Below are 26,309 nucleotides of genomic sequence, written 5' to 3' on the forward strand. Positions count from 1 at the left end.
CCCTGCCCAAGCTTCCATTGAAGCTCAGCTTGGGGGAAGCTCCCGTCGTGGCTCAGCGGTTATGAATCTGACCAACATCCATGAGGACACGGATTCAATCCCTGGCCTTGCTCAGTGGTTAGGATCCGGTGTGATCTGCTGTGATCTGTATTGTAGGTCACAGATGCGCCTCGGATCCTGCATTGCTGTGGCCGTGGTGAAGGCCGGCAGCTACAGCTCCAATTGGACCTCTAGCCTGGGAACCTCCATATGCTGCAGGTGCAGCCCTAAAAAGACAAAAGAAAAAAAGAAAAAAAAGGCTCAGCTTGGGCCTCCTCCCTCAGGAAGGCCCCTGGGCCCTTTAGCCTGCAGGGTCTCTGCCTCTGTCCACAACCATGGGACACAGTGGGTGTGGCATTTAGCCCAGAGCCAGGCTGCCTGCTCTTCCTTTGTCCTGTGCCCCATGCAGGGCTGGCACCCAGGGGCAGGGATTGAGTCCATTCAGCTCTGTCCCCAGCTCCTTACTCCCAGGCACCATCTGGCCCGAGGTCTGGCCCAGGAAGAGTCGGCCAATAGCTCCTCCTCACTTCACTGCGCCAGGGCTTTCCTCACAGGGAAATGTCTTCCCCTCAGACTGGGCTCCTTCTGGTGGGGCTGAGCCTCTGGGGTCCCTGGGTCAGGGCAGAGCACCCACAGCTGGCTCCTTCTGTCTCTGCTTATTCTGCATTCCTGGGAGCCAGCGCCCAAGTGGGGAAGTGGGCGACCTCTGGCTGCAGCCATGCTGGGGAGACCCAGGCCTGTGACAAAGTTCAGGAAACCACACTGGACCTGATGGTGGCTGGAGTGGGTCAGTACCTCCCCTGCAGTGCGAAGGTTCCTATTTTCCCTGGATGCCTGCAGAAGGGTTGGGATATTCCCTTTTCTCTCTCTCGCTTTTTTTGTCTTTTTAGGGCCACACCTGCAGTGTATGGAGGTTCCCAGACTAGGGGTCCAATCAGAGCTGTAACCACCAGCCTACGCCAGAGCCACAGCAACACAGGATCCGAGCCATGTCTTCAACCTACTCCACAGCTCACAGCAATGCCGGATCCTTAACCCACTGAGCGAGGCCAGGGGTCAAACCTGCAACCTCATGGTTCCTAGTCAGATTCATGGTTCCTGCGCCAAGGTGGGAACTCCTCCCCTTTCTCTTTTATCCTTAGAGCTTTGAGTGAGTGTGTCAACGAAGGTGTGTTAACAAAGGCGGGTCAGGAGAGTCTGCTTGAGAATGTAGGCTGGGCCTTGGGGATGCAGAAGGGACTCTGCAGCCTGGGGGAGGGGAGAGAGGAGGGGACCTGGGCCCCTTGCCCTGACTCTGATACAGAGCACACAGCTGAGCACGAACCCCAGAGTCAGATGATCTGGGTTCAAATCTTGCCTCCAGGAGTTCCCCAGTGACTCAGTGGGTTGAGGATCTGGCATTGCCAATGCTGTGGCCGGGGTGGATGCTGTGGTGTGGGTTCAGTTCCTGTCCTGGGAACTTCTGTATGCCTCAGGTGTGGCCAAAAAAAAAAAAAAAAAAAAAAAAAAAAAAACCAAACAAACCAAAACAAGGACCCCCAAACCAAATCTTGCCTCTAACATTTATTAGCTTTGCGACCTCAAACAAACAAACAACTTCACCTCTCTGAGCTTTATTTCCTGAGCCGTAAGGTGGGGATTCATGATACCTGCTCCAAAGGGGCTTGGTTAGGGTTACTTTATGTTTTAATTTTTTATTACTATGTAATTGATTTGCAGTGTTGTGTCAATTTCTGCTGTACAGCAAAGTGACCCAGTCCTGCATATATATACATTCCCTTTCTTATATGATCTTCCATCACAGTCTATCCCAAGAGACTGGATATAGTTTCCTGTGCTGTATGGTAGGACCTTACTGCTCATCCATCCTAAATGGAATAGTTTGCATCTACTAACCTGAAACTCTGCATCCATCCCCCTCCCCCCACTTCCCTCTTGGCAACCACAAGTCTGTTCTTCATGTCTGTGATTTGGTTTCTGTTTTGCTGATAGGTTCATTTGTGCAGTATTTTAGATTCCACATGTAAGTGATATCATAGTATTTGTCTTTTTCTTACTTCACTTAGTATGATGATCTCTCGGTCCATCCGTGTTGCTGCAAATGGCATTGTTTCTTTTTTATGGCTGAGTTGCATTGTGTATGTGTACTGCAGCTTTTTCATCCATTCATCTGTCGATGGACATTTCGGCTGTCCATGTCTTGGCTATTGTGAATTGTGCTGCTATGCACATAGGGGTGCACGTATCTTTTGAATTAGAGTTTTGTCTGGATATATACCTGGTCAGGGTTGCTTTAGATAATACCTGTGAAGCAGCTAGCAGATCATTTTTGTTCATTCACTCTTTGCCAAACACCCCTTGGCCTTCTTCTGCCTGGGACTGTGTACTGGACACACAAGATGCAGAGAGGTGGAGGGAGGGACCCCGCGAGGAGACCGTGCTTCTGGGTCTTTGCCCTCTCTATTCTGGGATCACGATGCCAACCTTCTCAAGCCGAGGTGTGGCCTTCAGCACACCTGACTTGTGCCCCCCCACACCCCTTGGAGGACCTCCTGACCCCTTTGGGCATCTGCGTTCCCTTCTTCCTGAAATGGGCAGGAGATAGACGCTGGCTGGAGGCTGGAATCTTAAAACCCAGCTGTTCTGAGTTCCCATGCACAGCAGGCAAGTGACCCCCCTCCCTGTCAGACCCCACTTCCTCCCCCGCCCCCTCTTCTACCTGCTTCCCCCTCCATTGCTGACTCCAAATACATGGGCTTCTTTCTGCCCCTTGGACGTGACAACCTCACGGTAACTTTGCCCTCTGCCTGTCCCTCCCGTGTGAGTGGCAGGATCTGTGTGTGCAGACACATGCGGCCATGTCTGGCTTAGCATGTCTGGCTCTTACCATGTCTGGCTCTTTCTTACTATTCAAGTCTGCACTCCCCCGACATCTTTCTGAAAAAGTCTTCCCCTCATACCCCTTCCCAGATAGTCTATCACTGTTTTCCTTTTTGAAAATATGACCTTTGCCGTTTGCGAAAAAAATCTGTGTACTGGAGGAAGAAATGAAGGAAACATCTTCCACCCAGAAGCTAGGTGATGGCTGCTGCTGCTGCTGCTGCTTTTTTTTTTTTCTGTCTTTTTAGGGCTGCACTTGTACATATGGAAGTTTCCAGGCTAGGGGTCGAATCAGAGCTGCAGCTGCCAGCCTACATCACAGCCACAGCAACGCCGGGTCCTTAACCTATTAAGCAAGGCCAGGGATCCATCCTGCATCCTCAAGGATACTAGTTGGGTTCCTTACAGCTGAGCCAAGACAGGAACTCCCCTACGGCTGCTTGGCTGCTTCTTAACATGATCCGTTTCTATAGGTTCTTTCTTACACCAGGGGAGATAATGAGACCCCACCCCCCGACCCCTGCCCCCCAGGTACCCACCTTTCCCGAGGTTGTTTTGGGCAGCCTGAGAGGAGGGAGGGACTGTGGCAGGTTTACACAAACTTAGAGTGTGTCTTTAAAAGCCAGGGCAGGTATGCATTTTGAAAACAAAGAGGCTGACAGTAAACCAGATAAAAGATGCCTTTGAAAAGAAAATCAACTGTAGAGTCAACAATCAGGTGAAGGGGTCACGGGGCGGGATGGAGACATGCCGGTTCAGTGTTCAGAACTCCAATCGCGACAGAGTTCTTTTGATGACTGGGGCCTCGTCACCAGCCCTGGGTGGATGTCCAGATCCACACGTTCATGCCCGTCCATCCTCTAGGCCGTCATCACACTGGAGGAGACACGAGGGAGGAGGAGGAGGGAGGTGGAGGCAGGACGGGACGGTTTTCCTCTCTTCCTAGCACTTTCTATGCAGATGTGACCTTGGCTGTTGCCTCGCTCCAGATCTGCCTCCCCACCCCCACCCTGTCCTTCTTATTCACCCTGGTGTTGCCAGCACCTAACAGAGTCCCTTCGGGATGGGCAGCTCCCTTTGACCCCCCTCCCCCAAAGCCCCTTCCCTCTCTGCCCACCTCTGGCTGGGAGGATATTTCCGCCCAAAGGAGCTGAACTGGTCTCCCTGCAGCCTCCCCCGCTGACTGGTTCTCCCCTCTGACGGGGACTCCCATGAAGTCCCGCCCATCGCACCTGTAAATGTTGAAGTGACCTAGAACGACTCTGGCCTGCAAAAGGGGGTGTGGTAGGGGTGGTGAGGGAGGCACACATTCTAGAACTTTCCTCTTTTCCTCAGGCACATGCTCTTTGTGCAGGGGAGGTTGGCAGAAATGTCCTTACCTTTCTTTGGGAAACAGTCCCACATCCGCATTAGAAACACTCAGTGATGGTGTATCTGGATTCTCAAACTCCCCTCTAATAAACCCAGGGGCCACGAGTGGGAAACTGCCGACCAGCCTGACATGCTGTCCACACTGCTCGGTGAGAATCATAAGCTTAGGGGGACCGGGGTGGGGGGCAGACCCAGCTTTACACCTCAAAGTGACTCCCTGTGACCTCTGCCTTTTCTGGGTCGCACAACACGCTTCTTGCTTGGCTCTGAGCCGCGGAGCTGGAGCTGGGTGTGTGTTTGGGAGTTTGTGGTGGGTGGGGCAGGAGGGCTGTGCCCCTGGGCTGACCTGTGCTGGCCTCTCCCTCCAGGAACCGTTTATGGGCTGGGATCTGGGCTCAGGGCAGGGAACAGGGCCAGACTCCTGCAGGAGGATGGGGTGTGGCGAGCTGAGGCTGCAGCAAGTTTTTTGAGGACGGCCTCGTGATGTGTGCCTGGTTCATTCGCATTGACTATGTGCCAGGTCAGCTCCTCAAACATGAGTCAGAGCTGAAAAGTTTCAGGGGAGTGTCTGCCAGGTAGCTCAGTGCACAGATGTGGAAACTGGGGTAGGGCGTTGCTGAGACCCACGGGCACTAGATGGCCTGGGCCACACAGAGGGAGCTGCACCCTGTGCACACAGTGATTTTACCACTTTCCATTGAATCTAGGGTGCCATCAATTGTCAGATACATCATTAATTTCTAAACCCCAAGAACGAATAAAGAATGCCTACTAGGGAGTTCCTGTTGTGGCGCAGTGGAAACGAATCCAACTAGTATCCATGAGGGCTAGGGTTCAATCCCTGGCCTCGCTCAGTGAGTTAAGGATCTGGTGTTGCCCTGAGCTGTGATGTAGGTCACAGACATGGCTTGGATCCCATGTTGCTGTGGCTGTGGCTGTGGCATAGGTTGGCAGCTGGAGCTCTGATAGATCCGTAGCCTGGGAACCTCCATGTGCCACACATGCCCAAAAAAGTGAAAAAAAAAGAATGCCAACTAAATTATGCCATGCCATCATGTAAGATGCATCCCAATTTTAAAGATGTTCAAGTATGAAAAAAAGTACCTCTTAGAACCGATAAGATGAATTTATAAAACTGATAGTCATATGAAATTGCACGTGTAGTGTAAAAATTGGTCTCCCTGCCTCTTCTTATCAAATGCTACTGCATAGAGAGACTCTCTCTGGATGTTTTGGTGCCCTGTCCTTCCAGACAGTTTAATGTCTCTCTAAGTAAGTTTGGGTACTAACGACTGCCGTGAGCACTTGCTGTGGGCCAGGCCCTGTGCTAGCACTTTGGCACCTTTTATTTCATCATTACTACAAGCTCATGGGATGGTATGTGCTGTCCTCACTTCATAGCTAAGGAAACTGAGGCACAGCGAAGCCAAGGGACTCCCCTGACATCACACAGCTTCTAGGAGGTGAGGGCCTGAGTTTGAATCCAGGCCTCTTCACCTTCAGAGCCTGAGCTCTTAATTAACATGCTCTAAGGATCCTCAGTGTGCAGATATAAGTGTATTTTTCAAAAATGGGGTCAAAAGAAACATACTGCTCTGGGACCTCGTGCATTTTTCTTCCTCCTGACCCTACTCCGTGGGCATCTTTCCATGTCAATACATAAGGGGCTGCTTTATTTTTCTGTCAGTTGCAAAGAATTCCCTCTGTGACTGCCCATGAACCCATGTCTGGCCCCCTGTGGATGGACACTGGGATTTTTTCCAGTTTGTTGGTATTACCAGAACATGGAGACGATCAACTATGTATTTGCATCTTTGTGTCCTTCTCTGATTATTTCCTCAGGCAAATTACTAGGTCAATTGTTTTTTAACACTTTTTTTTTTTTTAACTTTTGCAGTTAGATTATAACCCGCCAGCAATCCCCAGTATTTCATGTGCCCAGGGAGCAGGCAGCAGAGAGGTTCCTGGGAGCTCTGGGCACCATCTGGTTCCCTGAGGGTCTCAGTGTGTTAAGTAAAGGGGGCTCTGAGAGTGGGGGGCAGGGAGAGAGGCTCCTGACCCAACTCTGTCTCTGGCCTTCCTCTCCCGGTCCTGGGGCAGGAGGTGGGTTGGGGCTGAGTTCAGGGCAAGAACCCACGTTCTCTCCTGCCCTCTCCCACCTTCTCCCTTGAACCCCTCAGCACCAGGTCCTGGCATTCGCAGATATTAATAGTAAGAGCGATCACATTTCCAAGCCTCCTGAGACACAGGCACTGAGCATGTGTTATTTCTGATCCTTCAAGCTGGGGACTGATTGCTGTCCGTATTTCAGAGCTGGGGAAACTGAGGCTGCAGAATGGAAAGGGAACGGGTGCACAGGTGGCAAGCGGCAGAGACAGGACGGAACTCAAGCTCAGGTCCACCTTCTCTTGGTTTGGGGCTTTTTTCTCCTGTGGAGGCTGCAATCCTGAACTGGCCTGCACATATGGGCAGCAAACATCACCCGTGCCTGGCGCGGTGTCTGTCTGCTCTTCTCGGCCTCCACCTTCTTGAAGTGGGGCGTGGCCACGTGATTTGCTTTGGCCAATGACGCGTGCGCAGTGTGCAGCGCGGGAAGACGCACTTATGACTGGGCGTGACTTTCTGTGCTCTTCTCGCCTGCTTCCGCAGGCCTCCAAGTCCCATTTTGAGATGCTGGCGACCTGAGGTGGTGGCACCTTTGAGTGATCGCTATGTCCAGAACCCCCCTCCCACCTGTAAGTGAGAAATGAACCAGTGCTATTTTAAGCAGTTTAAAGATCATTTATTAACACAGCAAAACTTACCCAATGTTTCCTAATATACTGTGTCACTGTGGCAACATCTCTTAACTACCTCTGGGCTCGGTTTGGTTGTGTGCAAAATGGGTACTTTCTTTCCTGTATGCGAAATGGATACTTTTTTTTCTTTAGGATTTGGGGTTTAAAAAAGCATAGCAGCAAGAGGGCTCCACGAGGTTCCCTGCACTGGATGTGGCAGGGCAAGGACGTGCAGGATGCTGACTAAACCTTGGTCCAGGGGCAGTCTGGGTTTAGCTCCTTCATGCCAGGATGTGGCCTCCAGCTTGGCTAACAGGTGTGTTCCCTTTGGCAGGTGGCCCTCCCCCGGGCGGTGGTGCCCCCTGGCACCTTCAAAATGTCCTCAGCGACTCAGTGGAGAGCTCTGATGATGAATTCTTTGATGCTAGAGGTGAGTGAACCCCATCCTCCCGTCACTGGCTGCGTGGCCTTTTCAGAAGCCCCAAGAAGGGGAATCCCTGTGGGGTATCTCTCTCTGCTCAGACGTTTCAGTGCCAGCCTTCATAATCATCCAGTCTGTGAGTTCCCCAAGCACTGGGGCTCAGTATCCATTCATTTGCTCTTTGAGGTATTTGCTGAATTCCTAAAATATTTCAGCCTCTCATTATACTGCAGTAAATGGATAGGCGTGTCCCCTGTCCTCATCAAGCTTAGAGTCTAGTGGGAGAGGCAAACATCAAACAATTACACAGAGGAAAATACAGTCACACACAGGGAATAATACCCCGGAGTAAAAGGTGCCAGTGTTAATAGGAAGAGCGTGGGTGGGGGTACTTAATTTAGGGTGGGGAGGTCCTTAACGTCCCCTCCGCTCTGCGGGAGTTGGCTGGAGGAGGAGTGGGAGAAAGAGTCTTAGAGGACACAGCAGGGGTGACGGTGCTGAGGCAGGAATGATGCGGCTTTTCAGGAACTGAAGGAAGCCCGTGTGGCAGGGGAGAGAAGAGATGAGGCTGCAAGTGACCCAGTGGGTGACTCACAAGATCAGCTCCCTGAGGGGAGGGGAGCTGGAGGGGAGGTGGGGACCGGTTACAGAGATTATTGCTGATGTTCAAGGGGAGAGAGGATGAGGGCGAGGACCTCAGCTCTTCAGTCCAGTGCTGGGTTCACGGCCAGCACAGCAGACATAGCAAGGGATGCTACTGAAATAATGGAGGATGGGAAACCAAGAAGCACTGCCAGACCTGGACCAGAGAGATCAGCCTGAGCAAAGGCTCAGAGATGAGGACGTGCAGGGCAGGTATGGGGACCAGTGGGGGATAGAGTCTGCCTGGGATTTGGGAGAGAGAGGACCCTCCAGCCAGGCTGGCCTGGGCTGTGTGGGGGTGGGTGAGACGCACCTGTGGCCCTCTCCCCAGCCTAGGAGGGTCCCCAGTTCTCACCAGACTGGTTCGGCCTCACTCGGGGAAGTCATCGTATTTGGGGGGTTGACTTGCTTCTGGGACGGGGCCAGCTTTGAAATGCCTGGCTGAACGGAATCTGTGCTGAAAAGACATCTGGACCCGGAGCGGGACGCTTGCCATGCCATCAACTTGTTCTGTGACCTTGGGCAAGTCTTTCACCTTCTTTGGGCCTCAGTTTCTCTATCAGCTCTGTCCCTCTGCATATGGAGGCCATATCCAGTTCAGGTGATTTTCGGGGGGGAGAGGCATGGCTGAGCAGGTGAGGGGGATGCTGTCCTAGCTTGAGCCTCTCCCATTCCTGGCTTTGGATGGAGGAACCCCTCCCTGATGCCATCCCTAAACCCACCCATGTGGGGCTTATTTCCTGTCTCCTATTGGCACCTGATTGGAGTGGCAGCCGGGGCTGACTTTCTCCATAGCAACTAACCCACAGTGTGACAACAACAGCTTCAATATTTTGATGCTTTGAACATTTTCATTTAAAATATTTTTGCAGTTCGTCAGGGCTCTGCATTCCCAGATGACGGTGATGGCTCCCTGGGGGCGGCGTCTGCGGGTGGCGTGGGTCAGCTCCATCTCCACCCCAAGGGGCCCTGCGCACCTGCTTTGCCTTTGAGCAGCTGTGGGTCCTTCCTGCTCCCCTCTCTGCGGACCTTCAGTGTTCTGCCCTTGGCTCCCGTCATCTCACGGCTCCGCTTTCCGGTCCCACATTGGCCTCATCTCTCACTCCTGTCTATGGGGGGGCCCCACCTTCTCATCCCCTCTTTGTCTCATCTCCTCCCCTCCTGTGTCCCCTCTCCAGGAGCATCTGTAGCTCCCAGCCACAGGATCTGCCCACAGGCTGCTGGAACCTTCTTTAGTTCTGAGTTGCCAGCTCCCTACCGCCTATCTGTTCCGAGCCATCCCTCCAGACAAGGCCTTTGCATGTTTCCATGGCTCCAGGCAGTAAGAAGTGAAGCCATCCTCCTTTTCTGCTCCCAGGAGCAGGCCCAGGTCCACGCTGGCTTGCCCTCTCAGCGCTGGGGGCCAGGCCATGAGTGTCTGGCTTTCTGGGCAGGCTCTGAAGGGTTATCTCCCTGCTTCTGTTCTCCAGTCCAGCTGAGCCCTGACCCTGACCGCGGCGTGGTCTCTGTATCCTGCTGCCTGTGCAGTTCCACCTCCCACCAGGGTGGAGCCACCATGCTGGGTGTCAGGAGCAGAGGCCAGAGTGTGGCAGGACCCTCTCAAGATCACACATCAAGGTGGGGGCACAGGGGCTGGAACCCAGGATCAGTGTCCAGGTCAGGCCTTTATCTTTGACTTATTACTAAAAATAGGACCCCTCTTACTCCCTTTCTTCCTTAAGCTCCAGCCCCCTGGCCCGGTACTAGGGTTTACCTGGTGGGACAAAAGACTCTCAAGGCTAGTGGTCTAGTAGCAAAGGGGAGTCTCTTAGGCTCTAGGGGCACCCGAGTCCTCCAGCCACAGGAGGGCCTGGGGGCAGGCAGGCAGGAGAATGGGGCTATCGGGGTTCATAACAACCCTCAGGCAAAATGCCACTTCCCTGGGCCATGGCAGCTTGACTGGTGCCCCTGAATGGGTGCTGCTGGTGGGGGATGGCATCTGGGCTCCCAGATCCAGAAGAGGCACCACTCCTCACCCTTTCAATACAGTCAAAGGGTGTCTGGGGAGCCACGGCCCAGGGTGGCAAGGTTGGAGCACAGCGTGAAGGGAAACCCCTGGCGGCTAAGGGGACATGCCTCAAACCCTGATCATGTCAGAGCGAGGGCCCCTCAAGCTCTTTGAGCTCAAGACCCCATTTTACAGGCTGGGAAACTGAGGCCAGAGAACTGGGAAACTCACTCAGGGTGATCCAAAGAGTCAGGCAGAGCAGGGGCAGGAATTCAGACCCATGCATTTACTCTCTCAAAGTATTTCCCGAGCATGTGTGCACGGACTAGTGCAGGTGTAGGGGATACAGGGCAAGTAGAGCCCATCCTAGTCTCCACAGAGCTTACAGTTTAGTGGTGATGGGTGGGAAGCCAGTACACAAGCAAGCGAGTTCTGTTGATAATTTCCATAGATAAAGTAACACAAAGAAAAACACCTCCCAAAAGAAGGTAGATTGGTGGCGAGAAATGAAAATATGCTCAACATTAGTTATAAGGAAAATGCAGACTGAAGCCACAATGAGATACTGCCTCATACCTATGAGAATGGCTCATTAAGACAACTGACGAGGAGTTCTCGTAGTGGCTCAGTGGGAACGAACCTGACTAGTATCCATGAGGATGAGGATTTGATCCTTGGCTCTCCTCAGTGGATTAAGGATCTGGCGGGCTGTGGTTCCGATTTTGACCCCTAGCCTGGGAACCTCCATATGCTTCGGGAGTGTGGCCCTAAAAAGCCAAAAAAAAAACCCAAAAAACCAAAAAAAAAAAAAAAAAAACCAAAAAAACAACTGACCAGGATGTGGAGGCACTGGGACTTTCTTTTCTTTCTTTCTTTCTTTTTTTTTTTTCCTTTTTAGGGCCACACCCACGGCATATGGAAGTTCCCAGGCTAGGGGTCAAATCAGAGCTACAGCTGCCGGCCTAAACCACAACCACAGCAACACCAGATCCGACCTGCATCTGCGACCTACACCACAGCTCATTGCAACGCCGGATCCTTAACCCACTGAGCGAGGCTAGGGATCGAACCTGCAACCTCATGGTTCCTAGTTGGATTCATTTCCACTGTGCCACGACGGGAACTCCGAGGCATTGGGACTTTTAACTCTGCTGGTGGGAATGGACAGTGAGACAGCCCATTTTGGAAAACAGATTGCAGCTTCTTAAAAAGTTAATCCTAGTTAACTACCTTTCCACTCCTAGGTATTTACCCGAGAGGAAAGCAAACATATGTCCACCTAAAGACGAGTCCCTGAATGTTCACGGCAGCTTTATTTATGATAGCCCCAAAGTGAAAACAACCCAAATGCACATCAGTGGGTGAATGAATAAACAAATTGCAAGACATCTGTGTATTCCCTATTCATGCGATATTACCCGGCAAAAAGAGGGAAGGAGCTGGTGCACACAAATGGATGACCCTCAGCGTAATCGCCCTGAGGGAAAAGAGTGCATCCTCTGATTCCATTTGTAGAAAACTCTAGAAAATGCAAACGAGTCTATGGCAATAGGAGCGGATCAGCGGTTGCCTGGGGATGGGGAGGAGGGATCAAAAGGGACAGGAGAAGACTTCTGGCGGTGAGGGGTATATATCCACTGTCTTTTTTTTTTCTCCCTTTTTATGGCTGCACCTGCAGCACATGGAGGTTCCCAGGCTAGGGGTCGAATCAGAGCTGCAGCTGCCGGCCTACACCACAGCTCACAGCAACGCCAGATCCTTAACCCACCGAGCAAGGCGGGGGATTGATCCCATATCCTCACAGACACTATGTTGGGTTCTTAACCTGCTGACTCACAATGGAAGCTCCTATGTCCACTATCTTGATTGGGGTTATGGCTTCCTGGGTGTGCACATATATCAAAACTAATCAAAATGTACATTTTAAATATATATAGTTTATCAAATATTGATTATAGCTCAGTAATGCTATTGAAAAAAGGGGGAACCCCCCCAATATAACATAAAGGACTGTGTTAGAATGACTGGGCAAGTAGGAGGCTCCCCTGAGGATGTGGCCTTGAGCTGAGAGCTGAATAACAAGACATGAGCCATGTGAGGATCTGGGGGAACAGTGTGCTGGACCGTGGGAAGAGCCAGTGCAAAGCTCTTTCTGGAGAAGTGAGAAGGAAGCCTGGGGTGGCCGAGTGAGCAAGGGGATGCCTGCCCAGTGCTGTGCAGGAGGGCAGACCCAACCCAGAAGCCTCTGGATATGCTTTCCTGCCCTGGCCCTGGGTCCCCCTGCCCCTGTTCCAGGAGGCTGGAGGCTCAACTCAGAATCTCCCGTGCAGGATGGACCCATAAAATTGAAACAATGCCTGGACCTTTAGTGACTGAGCTCTCATTGCGAGTGAAGAAAATTGCTGAGTGACAGGTGGTCTGACCTGAAATTGTGTCTAAGAAGAACTCAGTAGGCCAGGGAAGGACAGCCTGGATTTCACAGGGTTTCTGGCCACAGAATGCTCAATTCTAGAGAGAAAATGAAAATGTCTTTTGGCACGGCCATCCCTAGATAGATGAAGGTTGGGGCCAGAACGGCCCCTGTGGCATCGGATGAATTTATCTGAGCTGTGATTGGAAGTGTCAAGATCATGACCTGTTTCTGCAGCAAAATGTATGTCTCCATTTAGGAAAATATCAAGTGAATCCTTAACTTTAACCTTCTACTCAGATGCCACACAGTCCAATTAGACGTGTCTTAAGAGCCACCAAGAGTCTAGATAAAAACAGGATCTTACCATGAGCTTAACTGCTGGAAGATAGTGTTAGTGGGAAGTGCCTTGAACCACCAGGCAGGAGACCTGAATTCTTGGCCCAGCCCTGCCTCTGAGTGCTGTGTGACCCTGGGCCAGCCGTCCGGCTCTGCATCTAGAAAACAAAGATGCTGGACTTGACTTCCAGGAAGGCGCTTTAGCTCCGAACATTCCAGGAGACTCCTAGATGGCTTTGTGAGGCCCTGTTGGTCATAGCGCCCAGGCTCAGTCTTTATTTTCAAGGAAAATATGGATTTTTCTTCTGATTCCTCTGTCTCCCCGCTGCCTCCAGTATCTAAATAACAATGCCCTCTCCCTGCTGTGAGTTTGCCCTGGCGGGCCAGGCCCTGACAGTTGCAGGGGGCAAGCAAAATATTGGCAGAGCTGGAGGTGAGAATGAGGACGGAGTTGGGGTACAGCCAGGATTTGTTTTAGGGGCACATGTGGCCTGGGGTAGCTTATGACAGAGCAAAGCATGGGGCTCCCTCCCTGCGAAGAGGGAGCGGAGTTCTGGCCAGGACGCTGGACCTTTCAGCCTTTCTGCCGCATGCCTGTGTCTTCTGCGTCCTCTGTCATCTTGTTCTCTCCGTGCCCCCAGGGGCTGACGCTCCCCTCCCCTCCCCTGGCAGGAGGCTGGGATCTTGTGGGGCTGGACTCTTCTCTTTTTCTTTTTAGGGTCCCATCTGTGGCATATGGAGGTTCCCAGGCTAGGGGTTGAATCGGAGCTGTAGTGCCCAGCCTGAGCCACAGCCACAGCAACACCAGATCTGAGCCAGGTCTGTGACCTACACCATAGTTCACAGCAACGCCGAATCCTTACCCCACTTAGTGAGGCCAGGGATTGAACCTGCAACCTCATGGTTACTAGTCAGGTTCATTAACCACTGAGCCATGACAGGAACTCCTCTTTTTTTTTTTTTTAATTTTTGGCCCCCTGCAGCATATGGAATTCCTGGACCAGGAATCAGACCTGAGCTACAGTCGCTTTGGCAACACGGGATCCTTAACCCACTGTGCTGGGCTGGGGACAACTTGCGTCCCAGTGCTCTCAAGATGCCACCAATCCTGTTGTGCCACAGCGGGAACTCCTGAGGGGCTGGACTCTGTTTCACAGAGACCCTGCTCATTGCTCAAACTCTCTGGTTTCTCATGGCGACCAGGAGAGAAAGGTAGCGCGGGCCTCACTCAGCGCATCTTAGAGACGGCGAATAAGGGGCACAGCCCAGGTCTCTGCCCCACTGTCTGGCCTGGGGGGGTGGGAGGAGGTGTCCAACCCCAAAGCGGGAGGGGAGAGTAGAGGGAAGCGGGGCAGGTCGTCAGCGGTCAGAGCAGCCAGGTCCTCCTCAGGGTTGCCCTGACTGGCCACCGTCTGGCCTCGGGTGAGTCTTGAGCCTCTGGGCCCTGGGTCCCTGCTCTGGAGCGAGGCAGCCATTCTGGGTTTGTCACGTAGGCAGAATGGAGGATGTCGCTGTGGGAAGCTGGCAAAGGAACCCCTCAAGGAACAAAGCCCAGGCGTGTCCTTGACCCCTGACCCTCCCTCTCATTGGAGGAGGGGAAGTGGAGAAGCAAATGCCAAGGGGCCGTCCCACACGTTCCTAGAAATGGGCTGAGTGAGGGTCCGTATGATGGAGCGAGGGTTGGGGAGGGACAAGCGAGAAACAGCGGAGGGAGGTTGGCAGTCGCGTGTCTCACAGGCCCCAGTGCAGCGCATATCTAGGTCGTTGAAAGGTTTGGTGTGTGGGCCTGAGGCAAGGAGTGAGGGAGGGCGGGCCAGCTGATGGCAAGAGGTGATGGAGCCTTCGGCTCCATGAGCTGGAGGCCAAACCTGCCTGGCCTGGGCCAAGGAGGTTCCCCGCCCTGAAGTCCAGCAGACACTGAGGCCCCAGGGCAGGAAGAAAGGCTTTGGTCTGGGTCAGAGTCAGTCTGGGGTCAAGGCCAGGGTTGTGGTGCTGGTGGGTGGGTGAGACTCAGCCTGGTACCTCGTCTGGGCAGGGACTGGGGCTCAGTGGCGGTGAAGTAGATGCAGAAACTGTCCCCATCAGAGGTCACAGGGATGAGAACTGGCATGCAGGGAGCAGTCACTGGAAGTCAGAAACCACAATCAATAAGTAGGACATTTAACCAAACAATAACCAAACAAGCCCTTTACGGCCTTGTGGCCTCTACTGGGAGGCTTGCATCACATTGAGGGGAAGGTGGGCAGGGGCTCAGGGCTGAGGCTCACGGCTCCCTGGTTTGCCTGAACGACCCCAAAAGGAGCTGCCTTGACTGCTGCTCCTGTGTGTGTGTTTCTGCTGTCACCCAGGGGACAAGCCCATTGTTGCCAGAATGAAGATTTGAAGGCTGTGTTGAGAGGAGGGGCAGAGTAGTGGCCCAGAGACCCGAGAAAGCTCGTCTATGAGGTGGGGGTGGGGGCAGGACAGCAGCTGAAAAGACAGGGATGGGGGTGAGGGCAGAGAGCACGGGGAAGCCAGGGAAAATACGAGAAAGCAGAGCAGGAGAGGGAGGCTGGGAGAGAAGGACACCTACACCCACAGAGACACACACATACACACATAAACACACACAGAGTGCATGTGCGCACGCACACATGCCACAAGAGAACCAAAGAGTTGAAAGAGAGACAGTGACCCAGAAGGAGAGAGAGATCAGAGAGAGCAAGAAAGGCTGGCAGAGATGGAAAGATCCTGAGGGCATCCCCCTAGAGAAAGAGAAGTCCAGACAGGAAGAGAGATCAGGGGACACATCCCCCAGAGAGAGGAGAGAGGCGGATTCTGGGGAAGAGAGCGCAGGAGCGAAGGGTAGCGGTCATTGAGGCCCAGAGGGAGGGACAGACGTGGCAGAGCGGCCAAGAGACAGAAATACAAGGATCTGGAAGGAGAGAGAGCAATGGACAGGGACCTGGCCCAAAGGGACAGGGCCAGACATCAAGCAGAGGGGAAGGCCAGGGCGTCTGAGAGGAGATATATTTCCTAGAAAGACAGACAGAAGACCAAGAGGGAAAGATGGAGACAGGTCACGCGGATAACTAGGGAGAGGGGAAAGATGCTAAGGGCTGTGCAAAAGTAGGCCCCCTCGACCTCAGAACCCCAGGAGCCCTCACATGCACCCTGAGATAGGGGTTATGCATTATAGAAAAGGTGGGAGCTCAGATGTGTAAGCACCTGTTCTATACCTGGCACTGGACCAGGAGCCCCAGCTCACTCATCTGTCTGTGTCAGTTTCCTCTGTTTGTTCACAACACTGAATTCCTCCGGGATGAAGGTCGTGTCTCACACTGCATACAGCAGGTGCTCAGGGATCTAACCACTGTAGACTGAATGTCAAGTGAACAGGCAGACAACTGCATGCTTGGGTAACTGACCCAGGAGACACTCACGGTGGGCTACAGCCAGACCGTGACGACCCGTCTCTGGAGCTGGGACAGAATGACATAGGGGCAAAGAGCAGCATAACTGAAAGTGAGCATGAGTGTTGGGGCAAAGCACCACGTGCTCTGGTGGTGGCGGTAATGGTACCGTCATCTTCTTGTGCTGTTATCTACATCTGTGCTCTTACTGTGTGCTTGTCCTGCTTAGAAACACTTTATCTTCATTATCTCATTAAGCCTCACAGGAATCCTGTGATGTAGGCGTTACTGTGTTATCGTTTTGTAGATGAGGAAACTGAGGCTCATAAAACATAAGTTACTGTCCATTGTCAGCTAACTAGCAGCTGGTGCACCCAGGATCAGAAAGAGTCAATCTACCACCAGAATTGAGTTCTTAATCCCTTGATGATCCTGCTTCCCTGATATTTGTTTACAGCATTCTGGCTTGTGTAGCCTGTTTGAATTTTCTCTGTCATTTGTCCTCATGAAAACCTGCTACAAAGAGTTGTGGAACCAGGGTTGTTGTTCCCATTTAAGAGATAAGAAAACAGGAGCAGTTGAGGGACATCTGTAGAGGCACAGGCTCACACACAGCAGCTCAGGACTGGAGCCCGGTCAGGGCTCTGCCCAGAATACAGTGCTGCAGAGAGGTGTAAACTGTGCCCAGATGGAACACAACAGGTTCAGGAAATTATGTGGGGGTGTGTGGTGCTTGGGCAGCCAGTACAGAATGTCCAGGACAGGCCATTAGGAGGGCAGGATTTAGGGCTCTTGAAATAGTCTATCTGGGTTTAAATCCTGGCTCTAGCCAGTGACCTTGGGCAAGTTACTGAGCTATTTTATGCTTCAGTCTCCTTGTTTATCAAATGGAGATAATAATAATTGTACCTTTTTAGTATTGTTATGAGAATTAAGTGAATTAATATTTGTAAAGCAGTTTTAACAATCTCGTTGTATATTGAAGGATTTGATGTCCTTAAATAGATCAAATTAATACATCAAATAAGGCAGGAGGAGGTGTCCCAGCCAGAAATGGGGTCTGGATCACCGAGCTTGAGTGATTCAGAACTCTGGACAGCTCCCCAACCTTCAGATCTGCCATCTTGGTTCCACCTGCTTTTGTGAAGTTCTTTGGCAGCAAAGTGGGTCTTACCCCTTTATTCTTGGTTGTGATGAGCTGGAGAATTCTCCTCATTCCCCTTGACCAATGCTGGTCTATAAGAAAAGGCACAAAGCTCTTCTCCAGGAAGGCCTGTCGCCTTAAGGGCGGTGGGTGTTCCTATGGGTTTGTCCTTGAGGAAGTGTCCCTTTCTGGGATGGATAAGGAACTGAACCAGATGTGTGTAGCTAGTGTGTCAGACCCAGGGACTTGTGTTCAGTGTGGTTAGGTGGCCCCACCAATTCCTCTAAGCTCAGACTGGGAAAGCACAAGGACAGAGACAGGGTTGAGGGGAGGACTGAGTGGGGAATGGAAGCCTTAAAAGGTTCATAAGGTTGAGATGTGGGCAGGTCCCGTATAGCTCCAGGCTGGCTCAGAGGTAGACGTCTTCTGCTCTCTCAGTGACTCCAGAGTTTCTCCCACCCCATTCAGGTCCTGGTCTGCTCAAATTCTGATGACAGCTTATGTGAAGAAATAACCTTAACAACTCCCACTTATACGCACCCCTATGCAGAAAGAGAAAGACAAATACCATATGATATCACTTATGCGGCATCTAAAATGTGGCACAGATGATCGTCTCTACAAAACAGAAACAGAGCCATGGACATAGAGAACAGACTTGTGGTTGCCAAGGGGGAGGTGGGAGAGGGAGGCACTGGGAGTTTGGGGCTAGTAGATCGAAAGGATGAACACCAGGGTTCTACTGTATAGCACAGGGAATGATAGCCAGTCTCCTGGGAGGGAGCATGGTGGAAAAGAATATAAAAAGAATGCATATGTATGTATGACTGGGTCACTTTGCTGTATGGCAGAGATTGGCACAACATTGTAAATCAACTATACTTTAATCTTAAAAAAATAAAAAATCTGTATAAGTACCCCCGTATGTATCAAGACCTCATTCATTATCTCATTTAATCCTCACAACTCTGTGATTAGACATTTCCAGTCCCATTTTACTGATGGGAAAACCAAGATTCAGGGAAGCCAAGCAACTTACTCAAAGAAAAACTGCTACCAAATGGCAAGGCTTTGCTTTTTCTTCCCAGACACATTGCCTTTCAAGAACTACCACTCTTAGGAGTTTCCTGGTGGCCTAGTGGTTAAGGATTCAGTGTTGTCACTGTTGTGGCTTGGGTTGGGTTGCTGGTTCAGCAACTTCTGCATGCCGCAGGCACAGCAAAAAAATGGAGCCTTCTGTGGGTTTTCAGCCTTTCTCATGACTGTCCCTTCCTTACTTTCTTTTGTTGTAACATGTGGGGGCCCAGTAGGGTACAATAGCAATGTCTTCTTGCAATGAAAAATTCCTCGGTCTAATATATGGCGCAAATGAACCTATCTACAGAAAGAAAAAAAAAGCCAAACTCATGGACATGGAGAACAGACTAGTGCTTGCCAAGGGGGAGAGCGTGGGATGGACTGAGAGTTTGGGGTTAGTAGATGCAAACTATTGCATTTGGAGTGGATAAGCAATGAGATCCTGCTGTAGAGCACAGGAAACTGTAATCACTTGGGATGGAACGTGATGGAGGATAATATGAGAAAAAGAATGTATATATATGGATAACTGGGTCACTTTGCTGTACAGCAGAAATTGACAGAACATTGTAAATCAACTATAATTAAAAAATTAAAGAATAAAACAAACCCATTTAGTAACCAGAAAAAAAAATTCCTGGGTGCCTTATACCTGTCTGTAGCTCTAGACACCTTCAATAGCGGAAGTCTACCTCACCTCAAAGGCAGAAATAAACCTCCCTGAGTTATAGGTTCCTGTTAAGGAACCTCTACACAGCCCTGCCTGCTCATGCCCATCTCTGCGTCTTTCCACAGAGGAGGTGGCTGAAGGAAAGAACGCCATCCTCATCGGGATGAGCCAGTGGAATTCAAATGACCTGGTGGAGCAGATCGAGACCATGGGGAAACTGGAGGAGCCTCAAGGTGAGCTTCTGCTTCTCTCATGACTGGGCGTGTACATATAAGTATGGCCAGGGGTTTTGAACTGATGGCAATATGGATGAAGTGATGCTAGAACTTGGGTTTTTCTATGAAGTCATCTATCTGTCTGGGTACCACCCCTCCCTGAGTCTACAACCCCCGAATTCTGTGACCTGCAGAAACCCTTGTGGGGACTTCCGCAGGGTGTCCTGTAGCAGAGCTTCCTTTGTCCATAGGATGACCACCCAGCAGCATGAGGTAGCTAAGGGCAGCTGACAGGGTCCAAGCTCCTGGGACTGCCAGGCCTATGGTGTTGGAACCTGCTGGTTAAGGGAGGGTTGCAACTGATAGAGCCTTTGAAAATGGACAGTGGGGAGGGGCAGCAATTGGGGTTATAACTTCCTTTGGTTAAATTGTTGAAGAAGAATGCGGCTGGGGGTTAATCCAGAGGCTTTTAATGGGAGGGAGTTTTGACCAGAAGCTTAAAGCATGCATATCATTTTAGGCATCTGTTGTTCTGTCCATTTGGCCATCTTGCATCACTAACCGAATGTTCATGGAGCACCTACTATGTATAAGTGCTTGGTAGGTGGGGCCAAAGGTGATTTAACTGAGGCTTCTTCTTTGTAATGTGTGACCCAATGTAAGTCAAGACCTAAGGGGGTTAGGGCGGAATTTTGAAGGACGCAGGAGATGGGATTCAAGGAAGCATTCCTGACAATGAACCTATGGAGCCAGGTTTCAAAAAGCAGGTGGAGGGTGGAACCAAGGAGCTCATAAAGGTCTGAGATGACGTATGGGAACCTAGGCTCAGAGAGGGGCCGTGCATGATTGAGGTCTCACAGGAGGGAGGAGCAGAGCCGGGGCTAGAACCCCTTCCAGGATCCAGGGTCTTTGTTATCCAGAGGCCAGCTCTTTCTATCCCTCCTCCTCACCCCATATAGCACTCTTCCTACTTCTCCTCTCTTCCTTCCTCTCTGGGCCCCATCATTCCTCAGTCATGGTCTGGGTACCTCCGGTCGGGAGGTGTTCAGTGAGACGATGCTGGCGCAGCCCAAGAGGATGACCGTCTTGGGGCTGGCCATCTTGGTGGTGGCTGTCTGGCCATCTTGGTGGTGGCTGTCTGGCCCCAGTGTCGGTTCCTTTTCTCACCCAGACCCATCCCTGCCTCCTTAGTTCGGAGCCCTCCCCATACCAGACTGCCTGTCATGAGAAATGCACACGCCTGGGATGACTGTTCTGTTTTACACATGATGAACCCAAGGCCCAGAGAAGCTGCATCTTGCCTAAGGTCCTCCAAGTCGGGGGCAGCATCAGGCTCAGATCACTAGTCTCCTGATATCCAGGGCCTCCGCTCTCTAACTAGACTGAGGCTACGCACAGTTCTGAGCCCCTGCAAATTCAGGTCCAAGCAACCAGAGTCTTAAAAAGCAAGGCCCTCCTGAGCCACCGTCCCATTCACAGAAAGGGTGGGCTCTGAGCTTAGTCCCCCCAGACCAGTCCAGAGACAATCTCCCAGTCTTCCCAGCCACACATTTGCAGACGGACCCTTTGTCTGCTCTTTCTCTCACCCCAGGGACCTGGAGGGGACCCAGAGGGGTCATGGACTCCAAGTGCCTCCCCAGGACAATGCTTGGTAGCTCTGAAAAGACAAACCCAGACTTGTACTCACTACCCATCTGGCCATCCCCGCCCATCACAACCCCCGCTTGTCTGCCAAAGAATGTGTGACTCAGACACAGTGTGAGCTAAGGAGGTGGTGAGTGAGAGGCAGTGGGAGCCAGGAGGGCAGGGGAGGAGGAAGCAGAGGGAGGTCGACGGAGAGGCTGAAACCGTAGCTTTGGAATCTGAGAGGTCTGGGTTTGAACCTTGGCCCTGTCAGTCTGTGGCTTTGTGGCCAGCAAAGTCACATCTCCTCTTGGAGCCTCAGTTTCTTCATCTGCAAAGTGGGGCTGGGACACAAGCTGTGAGCGTTAACTGAGCTGAAACTTGCAAAGTGCACTCAGTGACAGGTTGTTATAACGGGGGAAGAGGGGGAGACGAGTGAAAGATCCTGCACAAGTGCAGTCCTGACAGGTGCTACGTGGAGCTCATGAGAGGCTGGATTAGGGGTGGTTGCTTGCCTGAGTCCGAGAACTCATGCTTTTTACTCCCAGTATGGAATGGGGGGCAGGAAGAGGGTAGGGGAGAAAGGAAACCAGCTGTGTTTCTGGCTCCTTCTGAGTCTCAGTCCCCTGTGGATTCATGGTGCGAATTCCCACAACACGGCAGAACACACACGCCAATTTCATTCATCCCCACAATCACTTATGGAGCCACGGCGTGGGCTCAACCCAAGATGGCAGGGACATGAAATCAAGCAGACTGGCCTTGTGGGCTTTGTAGGAGCTCACAGCAGCAAGAAGAGGACCCTAGCCACGGCTACGATGTAATAAGACAGGCTGAGTCGGGAACCTGGGGAAACACTTCCCAGGAAAGGCTGTGGTCAAACTTGGTGGTATGGGTAGCGCTCTACCACTGCCTCCTTTCACGTTCCTGCCCTTGAGGTGGGGCTCACTCCAGAGACCCCTCTCTGGTGGTTCATGCCCTGGCCAATCACAGCTGCTCCGGGTGATGGCCCCCAAGTCCGCGTCCAGCCCTGACCTCCCTCCCCCAGCTCCGGGCTTCAGACTCACATTGTCAGGAGCCTCCAACTTGTGTGTACCTGGACATCCCGAAACCTCTTCATACCCTGTGAGTGCCAAGTGGAGCCGACCTCCTTCCTTCTGAGCCGCAGTTACGTTTTGTAGCCCCTCTCTGATCTCCTCATTGAGAGCCTGTGTTGCAGAGGCACATCCAGGCTGCTCTGGTAGCTGTGTCTTGAGGAGGTTAATTCTAGTGCATGTGTGCATGTGCGTGTGTGTACATGCACATGCCGCTACCTGGACCTCGTGGTGTTTGTCTCTTCATTTTTTTGTGTAAATTCATCTGGGTTAACCCCCTACTCTTTCCTTTCCTTTTCTCTGGGGATCTTGCATCCCCCAGGTTGTGAAAATGTCCTTTCTAGAAACCAGTCTTGTGTTTCCGCAGGGCCTGAGTGTTTCACCCATCTTGGACGTTTTCTATGCTAAATGTTCAGCTCTGCGTTGCCCTTCTACAGGGGTGGTATAAATTTAGACCCCACACCCAGAGGTGGCACAGGCTTAGGGGTTTAATTACTCATGTGTGACTTTTTCCTTGCCCACTGGCTGTGAATGTTTTTTTTTTTTTTTTTTTTTTTTTTTTTTTTTGCTGCTTCCCCAAAGGAGTTTTTCTTTTCCTTTTTTTTAAAGTTTTTTTTTTTTTTTTTTTTTTTTTTTTTTAATGGATGGAGCAGCCCTTCAAGCATCCCTGCTACACAGGCGGCTCTATTCTAGGTCCTTACCTTCCACAGGCTAGAAGGCATCTGAGGAGTTAACAGTAATACTCTTCTCAGCCTTTCCCCCTGGAGCCTTTATCCACCTGAAACTTCCAGTTTCTGCTTTTGTGTGTGGGTTTTAATCCCTCTTTGTTTCATCCATTCTTTCTTTTGAACTTAGTTATATATTTACATTTTTTGGATAATTTACTGCCCAGTATTTTATTGGAAAGGCATCTTTCAGCATCAGCTCAGTCCACCTTATTTATTGTTGCTATTATTATTTTTACAATTGCTTTTCTTATTATTTTTATTTAACATTTTAAAAAAATTTGGTGAAATATATGTAATGTATCAATATACCACTTTAACCCTTTTTTTTTTTTTTTTTTTGTCTTTTTGCTATTTCTTGGGCCGCTCCCGCGGCATATGGAGGTTCCCAGGCTAGGGGTTGAATTGAAGGTGTAGCCCCTGGCCTACACCAGAGCCACAGCAACGCAAGATCCGAGCCGCATCTGCAACCTATACCACAGCTCACGGCAACGCCGGATCGTTAACCCACTGAGCAAGGGCAGGGACCGAACCCGCAACCTCATGGTTCCTAGTCGGATTCGTTAACCACTGCGCCATGACCGGGAACTCCCATTTTAACCCTTTTCAAGTGTATTGTTTAGTAGCATTAAACTGATTCACACTGTTGGGTACCACCACCCAGCTCCAGAACGTTTTCATCCTCTCAGACTGAAACTCCGCGCCCATTAAATGGTAACTCCCCATCTCCCCTCCCCCCAGCCCTGGGAACTGCCATTCGACATTATGTTCCTATGAATTTGACCACTCTAGGTGCCTCATATAAGTAGAATCACGCAGAGTTGGTCTTTTTATATCAGGGCTTGTTTCCTTTAGCATGTCTTCAGGGTTTGTTCATGTTGTAACCTGGAACAGAACTCTCTTCCTTTTTTAAGGCTGAATAGTATTCCATTGTATGTGTCTACCACATTTTCCTTATCCATTCATCTAATGATGGATGTATTTTCATCCTCTAGCTATTGTGAATAATGCTACTATGAACAATGATGTACAAATAACCATCTTATTTCTTGAATACATTCGTGTTGTAATAATACAAATAAACCAACAGTACAAATAAACCATCCTTCCTTGTCTACTTCTTCAATTGTATACCTGACTTCAGAGTTTGTTAAAGTTTGTCTAGGGTGTCTCTAGAGAGACTGCATTAGATGTCATTGTTGCAACTTAACTTTTTTTTTTTTATCAGATGTAGGAGAGCTTTTCCTATGAGTATTCATAAATTTGATTCTTCTTTTTTACCTACTGTAGTATTCTCTACAATAGATGTACCATAATTTATTTAACCATTCTGTAGTGATAGACATTGGGATTTTTCATTATGAAAACAATGATACATAGATTAAGAGTATAAGCATTGAAACTTGTAATAGATACAACTAAACAGTTTTCTCAGAAGTTGGTGCAGGAGTTCCCACCATGCACAGTGGGTTAAGAATCCCACTGGAGCAGCTCAGGTCGCTGCAGAAATGTTGGTTCAATCTTTTACCTGGCACGGTGGGTTAAAGGATCTGGCTTTGCCGCAGCTGTGGCTCAGGTCACAACCATGGCTTGGATTCTATCCCTGGCCTGGAAACTTCCATATACCATGGGTTTGGACTTAAAAAAAAAGACTGTGCGGGAAGTTTCCGTTGTGGCTCAGTAGTAATGAACCTGATAGTATCCATAAGGATGTGGGTTCTATCCTTGGCCTCCTTCAGTGGGTTAAGGATCCAGCATTGCCATGAGCTGTGGTGCGGGTTGCAGACATGGCTCAGATCCCGCCTTGCTGTGGCTGTGGTGTAGGCCCATAGCTGTAGCTCTGTTTCTACCCCTAGCCTGGGAACCTCCATATGCTGTGGGAGAGGCCCTAAAAAAAAAAAAAAAAAAAAAATGACTGTGCTAATTTATATTTGTATCAGCCATGGATTAGGTTAACCATTTCCCTACAATGTCACCAGACTTGATATTATCAGACTTTAAAATTGTACCTGATTGATGGGTGAAGATATATTCTTTTTCTCTTTGGCCATGCCCAAGGCAGGTACAAGTTCCCAGGCCAGGGATCAAACCCCTTGCCACAGCAGTGACTGGAGCTACCGCAGTGACAGCACTGGATCCTTAACCCACTAAGCAACACAGGAACTCCTTGAAGATGTATTCTGGTTTTGTTTTGTCTGTACTTGATTGCTAGTGAGAGGGATCATCTTTTCATAAATGTGCTGACCAACTCTTTTTTCTGAGTGTTTTAATCATGCTTTTGGCTCATCTTCTATTGAATTGTCTTTTTCTTTCTTTCTTTTTCTGGGCCTCGCCCACAGCATGCAGAAATTCCCAGGCCAGGTATCAAATCCGTGCCCCTGCTGGAACCATAGCCATGGCAGTGACAACACTGGATCCTTAACCTGCTGAGCCACAAGGGAACTCTGAATTGTCTTTTTCTTACTGATTTTTAGGAGTTCTTTACCCACATTCTGGATATAAATTATTTGCTGCTGTGTGTTTGAAATATTTGTCTCTTGAATTCTGCCACTTGGCTGAATTTTCTTATTAGTTCTAATGGTTTGTCAGTTGCCCCTCTTGAGTGTTTTTAGGTAGAGTGTCAGCGTGTTTACAAATCTCGACAGTTATATCCTTGCCAATATTTACCCTGCTTGTTTATTTTTCCTATTAAATTGCATTGCACCGGATTTCCGGATAGATGCTGAGTGGCCAGCATGGTCCCGGCTTTCTTGTTTGATCCCGACTGTAATGCTGTAATCCCCTCCCCCGCCGCCTCCTCCTTCTCAGTAAAGTCTATTGAGGTATGGTTTAAGTTAGGTAACATTCACCCTTTTCCTTGTGTAGTTCTGACTGCTCCTTCTGCAACGCCATGGCTTCCTCTTGGCTTTACTTCCTCTGTAACTAGGACATCGCCTTAGGTAGCTCTTTCAGGCAGGACCTGTGGACATGTCATTTTCCAAGTCCTTGCATTTCTCAACATGTCTTTATTTTGCCTTCTCACTTGAATTCAGATCTGCCCGAGTCATCATCATGTTCCATCTCTGAAGGACATTTCTTTGACCTTTGCAGTCACTCAGGCTCCACAGGCAGCAGGGTCTCACACTTGAGTTTGTGCTCTGCTGTTGGCACCTTGAAATTCGTAATCATGGGGCCCCACAAACTCCATCCATCTGATAGCTCTGCCTCCTGCCTTTTGGGGGTGTCTCGCAATTTCTGATCTGCTCGGATACCCTTCCTATTTTATAGTGCTACTAAAGACTAATTCATAGAAAAGAGTTAATATCATTTTCTAGGGATTTGGGGCAGGAGAAAAAGGCTGGATCATGTTGCCAGTTGGCCAGATTTATCCAGTGCTACTGTGATGCTTCTAAAATATAAATCCAATGACGTCATTCTGCTATGGAGTTGGCAACTAGGTCTTTGTTGCCTACAGAAGGGAGGAAAGTCCCCAGCCTGTCATGTAAGGCCATTTGGTTCTAGCT

The 26,309-nt window shown here is 50.4% G+C and overlaps 1 protein-coding gene across 3 annotated transcripts in view; it reads left to right on the forward strand.

Annotated features, from left to right (window-relative positions):
- The window catches only part of PITPNM3 (PITPNM family member 3), a 92,612-nt gene that overhangs the window by 14,574 nt on the left and 51,729 nt on the right, over nucleotides 1-26,309 (forward strand). For all 3 annotated transcript variants that reach the window (XM_013981242.3, XM_021067716.2, XM_084985477.1), the window contains 2 exons: nucleotides 7,402-7,497; nucleotides 19,275-19,382. In XM_013981242.3, coding sequence (XP_013836696.1) covers nucleotides 19,313-19,382 — 70 coding nt within the window. In that variant the 5' untranslated portion in view covers nucleotides 7,402-7,497; nucleotides 19,275-19,312. The remainder of the gene's footprint in view (nucleotides 1-7,401; nucleotides 7,498-19,274; nucleotides 19,383-26,309) is intronic.

This window comes from Sus scrofa, chromosome 12, assembly GCF_054392235.1.
Source record: "Sus scrofa isolate SSC_HxYL_T2T_F1_AM1 chromosome 12, Sscrofa_HxYL_maternal_Yorkshire_Landrace_v2.0, whole genome shotgun sequence".
Classification (NCBI taxonomy): Eukaryota; Metazoa; Chordata; class Mammalia; order Artiodactyla; family Suidae; genus Sus; species Sus scrofa.